The sequence below is a fragment of the Sordaria macrospora genome, chromosome 5 (assembly GCF_033870435.1).
Source record: "Sordaria macrospora chromosome 5, complete sequence".
NCBI classification, from domain to species: Eukaryota; Fungi; Ascomycota; class Sordariomycetes; order Sordariales; family Sordariaceae; genus Sordaria; species Sordaria macrospora.
Genome location: NC_089375.1, coordinates 2,859,237 through 2,871,643, shown reverse-complemented (window position 1 = coordinate 2,871,643; position 12,407 = coordinate 2,859,237). Strand labels below are relative to the sequence as shown.

The following is a 12,407-nucleotide window of genomic DNA, read 5'->3' as shown; positions in this document are numbered from 1 at the left end:
GTGGAAGTCCACAAATCCGTCGGGAAGCCGGGATTTTGGCTAAGGCTTGTCTAGCTTGTAAAGAACCACTCTTGGGTCTAAAAATGCCAAAAAAAAAATGAAAAAATGTCTTGGATGTCGCGATCTAGATCTTTGTGGGATCTCAACTCGGATTGTCTCGGATTTCCTCTTTGAGCTGCCGAAAAGGTCTGGACTCTGGACCGAAATGTTGTGGTTATTATCTGAGAGACTGCAGTGGGGCCGGGTCGCATTTCATCCGCTTTTTGTTCCACTTGATACTTTTTGTCGGGCGCAGCATATCCATTGAATACGGGTACGATATGTAACTGAACCCGGAAGCCCGGAATACGGACCTCTTCATTTTTCTGTTGTGGTTCTGCACTGCAGTTCGAACTCAAAGACAGGCACCGGGTGATGAGAGATCACAAGCTACGAAGAACACCAGAAACACCCAGCAGAGCAACGAAGCATGCATCCAATGTGGGATGTGAGATTGTGTGAGTGGTCGGATCAAAGTGGACCGGTTGCGTGTCGGCATTCGTGACCAGATCCCCGCCCGTAAACCAGTCCGATGGAGATCCCGAAGCCTGGCGGGCCTATGGGGGTGGACTAAAAGTGTGTGGAGGGTGGGATCGAAAGCGGTTCAGGCTCCGCACTCCGAAGGCCGAGGCCCAGACGTTAACCCACACTCGAGTCATCCCAGTCGGCCAGAGCCGAGAAACAGGATTTCGTTGTTGTTTTTGGCTTTTTTTGCTGGCTGGTGCACTGCCACACTGCCACACTTTGTTCTTCAGGGAGAGATCTGATTGGATGAGAGGTCTAGCCGTGTCGGGATTCAACGAAGGAAACAGTTCAAAGCGGAGGTAGCCCTCCGGCTCACCCAGACTCTACCGTAGGAGATAGGAACGTAATTGTGCATAGTTAGAACAAAAAAGAGAAGTTTTGAGTGGATGGGTTATGAAGAAAAAACTTTGTTCCGGATTCCGTGTTTACCCATCGGAAATACCGGTTTCTACAAACACTTCACAAGCCACACCGACCACACTACCAGTTTTTCTCTTGGATGTCCCGATTTGTGCCCGTGCAGTTGAAGAATTTTTCTAGAAGCATGCTCGATGCAGGCCAAGATTTCCATACACCAATGACATTTGGTTTTGGAGCTCTTTTTTTAGGTTAGTGTAGAGCGTTGCACACCCCCTCCGTCTCTGCATGTCTTTGCATCGTCTTTGCATGTCTGCAACCCTCCAAAAGAAAGTTTGCATGTAACCTTTCAGATGGAGGATTTTTTTTTGGAGGGTTATGAGTAGGCAGTGAGGGAGAACGACAAAAAAGTTGAACATGAAATTTTGGCGAACTTGGATGTCACAAGCAAACGAATCAGATATGTTAATCCGAAAACCAGGAAAAAAGATATTCAGTTTCAGTTGCAGCGTTGAGGCACAGCACAAGCAATGGAACCACGGGCATCATACCATCGGCACCGCAACGGCTATCGATCTCGTTGGGGGTTCCGCTGCACAGACCATTTTGGGGCAGCCCATTCGCTTTCCCCTTGCAATGCACCTTTTGACTTTTTCACAACTTTTGCATGGAGGTAGTGTTGTCAGACTTCCGCATTTCCGACGACAGCACTGCCCATCTGCACCCGAGCAAATACCATGTGTCGTGTTACCCCAATTCAAGAAACGAAGTCAGAATTTTCTCTTCATAAGCTCGTTCGGGTTGCTACACACCGACCCTGAAAACTTTTACTACTGCCCCTGCTTACTGGTGCATCTGCAGGCCAGTGAGTACACTACCTTTAGCGTACCTGTCACTTGGCAGCATGCGACGGCATGAGCCAAAAGTTTTCACCGAGTTATGAGCGAGAGCGAGATACTACCGTACCTAACCCGTGAACAAGAAAACAAGAGAAGAAAAAACTTGTGGAAGTGAGAAGTGATACGGGATGTCCGAATGGTGTCATTTCACTTTATTCATCCGTCGGCATCAGTGGGAGGAGTTGAGTCAGGGCTAGCTAGCTAGCTGCCTGCTGCGTATTCGGTGTCAACTGGAAGAAAATTTTCCAAGATGCAGAAAGGGAGTTGACGATGTCAGTTATGACATCTATTGTACACGAACCTACAGGTGCTGCGGAAGCACATGTCAAAGATGTCTGCTAAATGCATGGTCCTTGTACTGTACATACTTCTCACATCTCAGCTACGCGAAAATACGCTACGCCGAACGTTGGGGTTATCCCCATGGGCAAGTCCGAATTAACTCCACCCGCGCTACAAAAACATTCTGCGCAGTAGTGTACCGGTATAGGGCGCAACACATATGTTGATACTATGGGATTCTGAGAATGCCATATCAACCGCAGGTCTCAAAACTACAGTCAGCGGAGAAGATGCTAACCATAGAGCGTTTATTCCCGTGCTTGCTTCTACGTGTACAGTACTATGTGCACCATTGGAGTACACGTTCACACCACAGGTGCAGTGTGACGGCGATGAAATGCACCGGTTGGAGAAAATGGTCATTGTGTCGAAGATCTCGAAGATCGTTGGGATATCTGAAACTGATCTGCAGTTCCATCTTCCGCTCGGATGCATTGCTTGCTGGTGGTAGTGTCAACCGACAATCACAACCTTCGTTTTCGTAAAGCCTGTTCGTCCCGAAATCGTTGACTTGTCACAGCGGACTCGACATATCGAAAGCTATGCAATCTTCCCGGTATCAAGGCCACTGCGTATAAGCTGCCTATCCCGTACCATATGTAGAGGTAAGTAGCAAGGGATTACTGTATCAGAAGCGATGCCGCACAACAAGAACTTCCATCCCCTCTCCCAGAGCCATCGGTCACGGTTCCGTGGCATCAGTATCATTAATGATTGGTTTCTTTACTCAATCTTGCTATGTGGCATTGGATAGTTGCAAAGCATCCCCCAACAAAATTGTTGAAACCCATCTTGACAGTAGGGTAAAACATCAACAATAACAACAGAAGCGGAACATGATCCGAGCCCCCTTCAATCCCGTCCCTCATTCGTGAACAACCAGCGACAAAAAAAAAAGTGCCGAACGGATCTTCACCCGATTATGCTTGGAGGTGTGTCCGACCGTCTTCGCACCGCCAACGACAAGAGTCAGTAATCCTAAAAATGCACATGCCCAATCTCGATTTGACGGTTCTAGCCCCTGGGGCCCTGCAAGCCTCAGCTGAAAAAGGGCGGCCCTGGCGTGTCTGCGTGTCTGCGTGTCTGCGTGTCTGCGTGTCTTGCGTTTTGTGCCCACGTGTCTGAGCGCGCAACGGTCTGGGCCCAGCAGGCCGGTTCCGCGCTGTGGGTACCTGGATACCTGGGGACAAAGATGTGGGACTGTGCCCCTGTGCGGGACCCGACCGCGCTTACGACGCTGCGGGCTTCGCTGTGGACTTGCGGCACTGCCGGCACACCCTTGTTCCTGACTTTCCTGGAATAATGGAGGATACGGGGAAAGCTCCGTTGATGGATTTGGCTTGTCGTGGACTTGCGGTGGTTGCTCCGGTGATCAAGAGCTTGTTTGAGCAGGATTTGTGTTGTTTCAACTGAGAAGCTGGATAACTGGATAGCAGTGAAGACAGACGGGCCTTCGCAGGCCTCCCGATTTCTGTTGATCTCAACAGCTTTTCAGGTTTGAGTCTATGGAAGTATGACTGTGAACGGTGACTCGTAACTCGCGGGTCTACGAAACGGCATATGAGTCTTTCCGATGCTAGCCTTGAGTTTTAGTTGGTAGTATACACTATCATGTATGGAATGAGGTGTTGTCTTTTTAGGGTGTGTACGCTACCAGGTAGTGTAGAGATGACAGGACTAAAACTCAGCTGTCAGAACTTGTGTGGGTTTGTACCGGGACACTTGCATCCCTTATTGGCCGCTCTGTCACTCGTCAGGGGCTGACAGTTTGACATGGCTTCTCAACTGTCATTGGAAACCCTTTTTTTTCCACATACCAAGAAGGGTGTGCTGGATGAGGTAGCTCGTGCAACGTCAAGATTCGACGCTGTCGATTCTTTAGTAAATCTTCCGGCTAGACATTGTCGGTTCTCGGATAGAAACACCCGACACTCTCTGGTGTGGTGTACTTGGTAGTAAAGCGAAACCAACTCCCGTCATCCACCACTGTAAACCGCGACAACAATTTGACAAGCGGCTGTGTATTCCAGATCAACGTTACTTTCCACCTTCTTTCAAAGACCCCGATCATCATCTGTCACACTTTGGGCGCAGTTTTTGGTCGTACCAACCTAGCCCTCAGGCACGAATTCAGCAATGAATGGACTGTAAATGACAGAATGGCTTTGAGTCTGTACGTGTAGTGTAGCGTGAAGTAAACCCGTAGTGCACAACAAGGGGCTTGGTAGGGCTGCCGAAAAAATCCGTTACGTTGTTATGTAGAGACAAAATCATTGCCCAATGATCCAATGATCCGAAGGATGGAACGGCTGTCGACCTAACGAGAAAAAAAAGGTGTTCGGCGTTCCGCGCAGACGAGGGTCGGGACCGCGCGGGGGCCCCTGTTTTGGCTGCTCTGCTGCTCCACCCTTCCCGACCTGTGAGGTCCAGGGTGGGGCTCAGAGTTTGTGTGTTCCGCGTTCCCCCACATTCAATCCGCTTTCCATTTTCGTTTCATCCGCACTTCAAGTGCACTCTCACGTTTCCTTCCTCGCTCTGCCGCCCTGCAGGCGTGCACCAGTCTGCGCTTATACAAGCAGGATGAAATATTGTCCCGAATTGGTGATTTGATATGTTGAAAAATGTGTCAAAATAAACAATCGTGATGTTGGAGAGTAAACGGACCAATCAAAGATGTGATACCTAAAAGGTCGGCCCTCCCGCTACCTGGACTCGCTAGATTCAGCATCCGCGCTTACGAACGGATCTGATGAAATTGCTTGTGGCTTGTCGTGCTTGTGTAGTGTACATGGGATTCGGTCACTTTCCCATCCCGCGCTTTCGCCTCCTTTTTCGGATGTCGGATACTCCTGCCATGGAGTTACGGGGGTTAAAGCATGTCAGTGCCGGTCGGGGCAGCACGGCCACAGTCGGCCGCTTCTCTTGCGCTGCTAGCGTGTCCCGTTAACTTGAAAAATATCAGGCTGCCGTCCAGAGCTGTACAAGAAAAATCATACGAGAAAGGCCGCCAAGATGTCGTTTTGAAAACGAACGGGATACCCGGATGGGCTCGAGATACGACTGCGTATATTCTGACTCATTTCTCTTGGGCCTGGTCGATGCTGTGATTCTGAATGAAAGAAAACTTGTCTTTCGACAGGTTTCGCTGGTGAGAGTGGTGAGTGGTGACAGGTGCCAAAGCTGGTTACGCATCATGTGACACCTTGACACATGATAACCGTCCTACCACAAGATCCCATGACAACCACTGAAAAGAGGATTCTTTGATTTTCTTGTTCGGCGGAGAGAGAGTTCCGAACAAAGCAAGCTTACGAATCAACAATCCCCATAATATGTATCCGAAGCCATCGCTTTCAAACGGTTATCCACGTACTAGGCGAGAGGTAGCTTGAGACAGCTAAACGAACAGTGTACCCATCGCATAAAGTACTATGGATGAGCCACATCTGCGACGCCACATCTTCTCCAGACCCCGATTGGTCAGTGGTCTTAGCGGTCGCGGAGACATCAAGCAATTTCAGCTTTGAGCGTCTCCGCGGTACAGATCCCAGCAGTTTGTTTCGCGCTTGTTGTAAGCTTGATGAAGCGAATCTAGCGAAGTACGTGTAGATGACTACGTAGCAGCATACCCAGCTGAACCATGACAGGTGTCTCATATGATTTGTTGGCGAAGAAATGACATAGGACACCTCTATTTCCCGGTAGGTAAAGGGAAAGAGGCTCAAAGCATCGGAGCTTGGAAGAGCCGGTTTGGAAACCAAAAACATGGTCGAACAGCCACACTTACCTCCCTGAGAAACCTGGGGAAACACGCATCTTTTCCAATCAGCATCTTGGGGGCAAGATCTCAAAAGAGATCCGGTAGATTCTCCGTGTGGCTCAATCTCTTGGGAAAGGGTTACCGTTTCAAGGTCGCATATCATATCGCCATGTGCTGCTGGACACCTGGGGCAGCCCTACAGCTTGGAAAATGGGCAATAGGAGAGGATAGGAGACCATTCCGCTTCCCCGGTCAGAACAAATGATTATGCCGTGGCGAACCGTGGAAATAGCGTAAAAGGTGCGAGATGAGATTTGTGAGACGTTGGTATGCAATTGGATTTTCAGGGTCCTGGCACAGCCCTGCGTCCCTGACATATGGGTGTCCGACTGCCGAGTTTCGATTCGAATGTACAGGGAGGTTTTTCTGTTTGAATGGGCCAGCAGCAGTGCTCAAATCGGTTCAATCGTGGCTTGAGAGGTCAGAACTAAACTTTTCGTACCGGAGTGACAGATCTGGGTTCCGCTTCTGTCCCGCGGAATAGACGACGCAGACGGAACCATTGCCAAGACGTGTGATGAAAGAGGCTGTGCTAGAGATGTGGGTCGTACGGACAAGTTCGTTGAGTTGTACAGAAAATAGGAGGCCTTCCTGATGGTGTAAGCAAAGAGCTTCCACTTTTCTTGTAGTATGCACCGATGCTTCCAAGTTTCAGTCGCAGGGAGGCTCGTGCTTCCCCCGCTCGAACGCTCTCAGCCGAGTTGTCGCGCGACTCCCCGATTCCCGCACTTCAGTCCCTCCACACCAAATCGTCCGTCGTGACCAACGGCATCATGGTCCAGGCCCGATACTGTCGGCTATCAGCGCGGCTTTGGCTAGCTCCTCCTCACTCTTGTGTCTTTCTTCACTTTGTACGGCTTTTTCGCACAGTTAGCATTCCAATGGAACCGACGTCGGCCAGCTGTCATGGAACTCCCGAAATGTCCAGCGCTGGGCTGCCCCTGACAGCTGTGCGTCACGGCTAGTCACGCCCTACAGTTCGCAGCTTGGACCAGAAACACCAGGAAAGCCAGTCAGAATGCGGACGTGCCACCAGTTATACCTGCTATTGTTGAGCAGGCAGTAGTGTCGAAGCGCGGCCAGACATGGCCTTGCTCTTCGACAATTAGCAATGACTCAAGGTAGCAGAAGCCAACAGAAGCCAAAGACGCCTGCACAGCGGTTATACGACTCAATATACGACTCGAGCTGTTGAAGCCGTCCGTCGGCCAAGCTCGATGCGTCAAACGTCAAACGTCAATACATAGCCAGGTCCCATGGGAATGCCTGGGTTGGGTCGTCTTCGACCTGGGGCTATGACCACATTCGAAGACTTGCCGAGATCGCAGACAACCGAGGCCATCGAGACACGGGGAGTCGGACTCGACACGGGCTGACATCAGGACCCTGAGGCTTTTGATAGTCGGCAGAGTAGTGAGTTGATCGTATACCGAATTGGTGTGGCCCTTTACCCCATATTCTTTGTGCTCTTCCGTCAGCGGTTCCATTCTTTGGTCATCACCTCTGATCTTTTGGTCCCCTGTTTTCCCGCGACGACCATCCGCTAACTCGTTTGGTTCCAAAGTACGACAAGCGGTGCGACGAGCGGAAGCCCAGCGGAGAAGTCGCACCCAACTGCAGGGCAAGAGGTTCGAGGCTCATGCACGCTCCCAGGGTACCCCAACCCCGGTCTTCCTTGTTCAGTTCTCGGTCATTCCAGGACTCACTCCAGTCAACCACAACCGACCCCCAACACTCGACGCTAGTGCCCTGTGCTCCCTGCGACTCCACCCACAAAAGGTCGCGCCCACGGTGCCCACCCACAGCCGGCGGGTCCTGTCTTTTCCAGGTAGGCAGGGGTGGTACCTGGAGGAGGTACCACTGCAACGTCGAGGTACGGGGGTACATACTCTCCTCCTCTTACATCATTCGCATCATTTCTGGACGGACACCACGGGGCATAACATCACCCCACCAGACCTCAACCGCACTCATCTACCTCAACGTACATTAGTCACCATTCCCGGGGCATCGCTTCCTCAATTATAAGAACTGTGTCGGTGCTTCGAATTGCTTCTCTTAAATTTGCCACTGGTATTCCCACCTACTGCGAATTCCTACACCAAACAAAACCACAACAACATCCTACCAACTATCAAAACCAGTCCATACATAACACTTACCATGCCACTGATGCCGCAACCCACCTTGATGTCTTTACAACCTCCTCCCCCTCAGCGACAATATCAACAACAGCAACAACATCGTACTCTTTACCCACAGCGAACACTCTTGCCACAACAGAAGCAGCAACAGCAGCCGCCACAGCAACAGCAACCGTTAGCCTACCTGACAAGTAGCTTCGACCCTCAACCATCGTCTGTGGCCTCCTTCAACTCCAGTCCGGCGTTTACTACGATTAGCGACTTCGACCAGGACTTCGACCAGGACTACAGCAACTGCCCTAGTCTGACAGCGTCACCGGTGTCGACCTACTCACTTCCTGCCTATCCCTCAACCACCCAGCAAGGCTCGTCTTTGTCTGCCTTTGACAGCATACCCAACACCACAGTCCCCCGGGCCGCTCAAGGCGCTGCTGAACCTTTGTTCAAACTTTGGACCGACCCGATGCAAACGGAAACCTGGCTACAACCCACCGACCAACTGACATCCAAGTCGGCTGGTCGCTATGGTCACCATCGCGAGTCCTCCCTTTCCTCACTGGGCTCGGCTGGTCCGGCTTCTCCCTACTCGAACAACACGTCTAATCCGCAAATCGCTATCACAGACTTCAACGATTTTGGCGGATTCGACGACCTGAACTACCACTTGGTTCCCTCCAAGTCGGCCAATCTTCATCCCAGCTTTCCCGGCTATGCCAACTCGAATGCGGTGCCCATCACTGGCTACTCGCGTAACCCTGCGGTGCCCAAGCAAAATAACAACAAGCCTTTGCGTCCCCAGCAAGAGCAGTCCAGGCCTCGGCCTGCGCCGGTGGCGAGTTCTTTCATGGGTGACTCATCTGCCGCATCAGCTGGCGAGGCTGAGGACGCTGGAAGGCAAAAGAATGGTGAGAGCCAAGAGAATACGGGTCTCCCTATCCATGACCAAAGCTTACAATTTGACGATGCAGCTGTCAACACCAACGCTCCCCCCAAGTTCGACCGGACCTTGACTGATATCATGAACGACGAGCTGTACCATCCGGATCTGGTCATTACCAGCTCTGCTCCGGCACCACAGCAAACGCTGACCACGAGCAACAACAACTTCAACAAGGTGGTCGAGACCGCAAACCAGCATCTGAGCGCGATGCAGTCTCCTGTGTCGAGCAGCAACTCGCCGTTCCGTCAGGGATCCCCACATTCTGCCACTCTCCACGACTTCTCCTCTTTGAATATGACGTCGACGCCCCAGGTTCGCCTAGGGTCAGCGCAACAGATGCGTGAGAACGGTAAAGCAGCACAGGACGCCGCCTGGCAACAAACACTGGCGAGGCACAACCAGGACATGACGCCCAAGACCATCTCGCCTAAGGACGCCTTGCTGGACTATCACGAGCCGGAGGATGAATCAAACTTCCCTCTTTTCCCTCAGAATGACAATCACGGGTTCAACTCGGACGCGATGAGCAAGGCACTCTCGCACCAGAGGATTGATGGTCTGCCAAATCTGGATGATATCTCTAGCTTCAACTTCAACTTCACCCCATCCAACATGGACACCATGCAAACTTTCAACGGTCTTCAGCAGCAGCTTCCCCAGGCTCTGCAGCAGTACTCTTTCGTCAACCAACCCCGGCAACCCAGCACTGTGCCATCACTGGCGACGTCAAGGATGAGCTCTGCGGAAACTGGCATCACGGACTCTCCTCGGAGCAACGTGATTCAGCGGCCAGTTGATACCCGCGCTGAGGGTGGAACTTACACATGTACCTACCACGGTTGCCCTCTACGCTTCGATACGCCTCAGCTTCTCCAGAAGCATAAGAGAGAGGGTCATCGTCAAGCACACGGGCTAAACTCGAGGCAGCCCAACAGCATGACTTCGAACAGGGTCGACACTCAAGCTGGTCCTCACCGTTGTGAGCGGATCAACCCAAGCACCGGCAAGCCATGCAACCAGATCTTCTCCCGGCCTTACGATCTTACCCGTCATGAGGACACAATCCACAACGCACGCAAGAAGAAGGTCCGCTGCGAGATCTGCACGGACGAGAAGACTTTCAGCCGTGCGGATGCGCTTACACGGCATTTCCGGGTGTGCCACCCGGACATCCCATTTCCCGGGGGAAAGCAGCGTAAGGCTCGTGTGGTCCGCAGCGGTTGAATTCCGAAAACAGCCGTGTGTCCCTGATTGGCAAAAGCGTTATCGCTTCTGAAATTCAGGGTCCAATCTACTGTCAAAGCGTGTAGGAACCAGACATTCCGTCGCGCTTTGATGACGGAGTCGCATGCTATCTGGCGATAAGATCGACAAACAAAAACAGAGATGGAACAAGCCTGTCTGGTGGTTCACTTTGTCTGGAGCATGCAATCACTGGCACAGCGATGACGTCTGGGGTTGCAGTACGTTACTGGACAGGCTGAGCAGGCCGGAAAAGGGAGGGGCTCTAAGACAGGGCTTGCAACCAATTGCGCCCTCTGATTGGCCGGAGCGTGCCCTTGTGGTACCCCGCCAAAATTCAGGGTCCGTCATGGCGTCGCTCGCTGCAGGGTCTTTGGCGTTCCTTACCGTCTTTGGCCTTTGCGCACTCTCTGTTCCGCTGTTCTTTGCGCTCCTGCATCATTGGTTTTTGTTGGTGTTGCTCAGCCACGCGGTAGAAGCAACGAGGCCAGCCGAGCGGATCGGAAAGATTCTGAAGAGTCTTGTGTGATTACGGTGGTTTCTGGCAAATCACCGGCTTCCCGACCGCTCCCCGAGGATGACCGAACATAAGGATGGTCTTTGTGCACCCGCCCTATGACGTCATTTCCAACATCTTGACCCGGTTGTCTACACCAGCATTCTACCATCATCATCATCATCACTATGAAAGGGCACAAAGTCAAGGCCTGACATCGGAGACGGTTCAGGCCTTTTCTTACCTTGTTCAACCTCTATCAGCGATGATTTCAGCGAGGAAAGCGGACAGGTGGATTCTTTCGATTTCGCATCGCTCGATGAAGTCTTTCAGCATCCCCAATTTTCAGAAGTTTGTTCGCTGCTCTTTGTAGTACATTCTCACATTTCGTCATTCGCATGCTTTTTTAATGGCATTGTATTTTTCCGATGATGCTTTCTGGTGGGATGGTGGGGTGCGCTGTATCGCACTATCGATGAGTGCCCGGCAATGACGACAGCTTCCTTTATGGGAAGTTCCGGGAATGGTGTCATGGTACTTCTCGGGCCGGGTTTCTCATTGCATTCATGCTACAGCGGGTTATTTTGAGTGTTCAGCATTTTCCTCTTTCAGTTTACTGCAGTTTTTGGGGAGCTGTAATGATGTACAACACTTTGCATGGAACGGCATTTGATAGACCGTTGAAGATAAAAAGCCGAATGCGGGCTATGATTTCATTTTCTGGCGACCATTTCCTTCATCCTATCACAAGCGGGTTTTGTTTTCCAATGTTCGGCGTCATTGTGGGAGATCTTGTTCTGTTTTGGGAAGACTCTGATGTATTATGACTTTTCTTCTCTCTTCACTTACCTGGACGCTTTACATTATTATACACTCGAAGCTGGAAAAAGGCTGGGATTTTAGAGACTACATGTTTTATGACGGGAAAATGAAAAGGGACAAGGGAAGAAAGAGCGAAGTGACGAAAATACCTTTACAAGAACAGCGATCTTCACAGATGCGTTTTATCATTATGTATTATTATAGAAATCTTTAACCAACAATCACTCAAAGCATCACGCTGGAAACATACCACAGATCTTGTGATGACGGCGTGATTTATCATATTTCGCACCGTGATACTAACTAACCAAGAGATATTGGACTTGGCAGCGGGCAGTAGTTCCGTAGTCCGAAAAGCACACCTAACGCTATCAACCACACCATAAACATGAACACACCTGTTGAGATATCTGTTGGTAGAGAGCACAATTGTTTATCACACCGTCTTCTTTAGGCTTAAGGTAAGCTCCCCGTCTTTAAGGGGAGCGGTACTGAGTATCCATCTTCATTCTCCACGCCATTGTCTTTCATCCCCCTGACTCTCCTCCATCATCAGTCTCCTCCCCATCGAGCCCACCCACCTCCTCCTCCTCGTCATAGTCACCATGAGTTGAATCCTTTGTAGCAAACACTTCGTGGCAGTCGCATAAACCCAAGTACAAAGAAATAGGATATTTTGACTTCTTACTTAGACTAATAAGAACCCAACCAAGTAGACTGAGGACCCAAAGCTCATTGTGAACTTTCTTTGGCTATTACTATCTCATCCAGAATCCTAAGT

General features: G+C 50.9%; 1 protein-coding gene across 1 annotated transcript; it reads left to right on the top strand.

Moving 5' to 3' along the window:
• Nucleotides 1-7,445: 7,445 nt before the first annotated feature.
• SMAC4_02367 (uncharacterized protein) lies at nt 7,446-11,020 on the top strand. The gene is made up of 2 exons (XM_066089759.1): nt 7,446-9,031; nt 9,095-11,020. Exons 1-2 carry the CDS (start codon nt 8,146-8,148, stop codon nt 10,288-10,290), a joined length of 2,082 nt encoding a protein of 693 aa, XP_065947236.1. The 5' UTR covers nt 7,446-8,145; the 3' UTR covers nt 10,291-11,020.
• Nucleotides 11,021-12,407: the final 1,387 nt, after the last annotated feature.

What these genes read in the sequence shown, in the direction of transcription:
- SMAC4_02367 (XM_066089759.1), top strand. Translation starts at nt 8,146, where the DNA reads ATGCCACTGATGCCGCAACCCACCTTGATGTCTTTACAACCTCCTCCC. An exon ending in CGCTGGAAGGCAAAAGAATG is followed by an intron (nt 9,032 to 9,094) that starts GTGAGAGCCAAG and finishes TTGACGATGCAG; the next exon opens with CTGTCAACACCAACGCTCCC.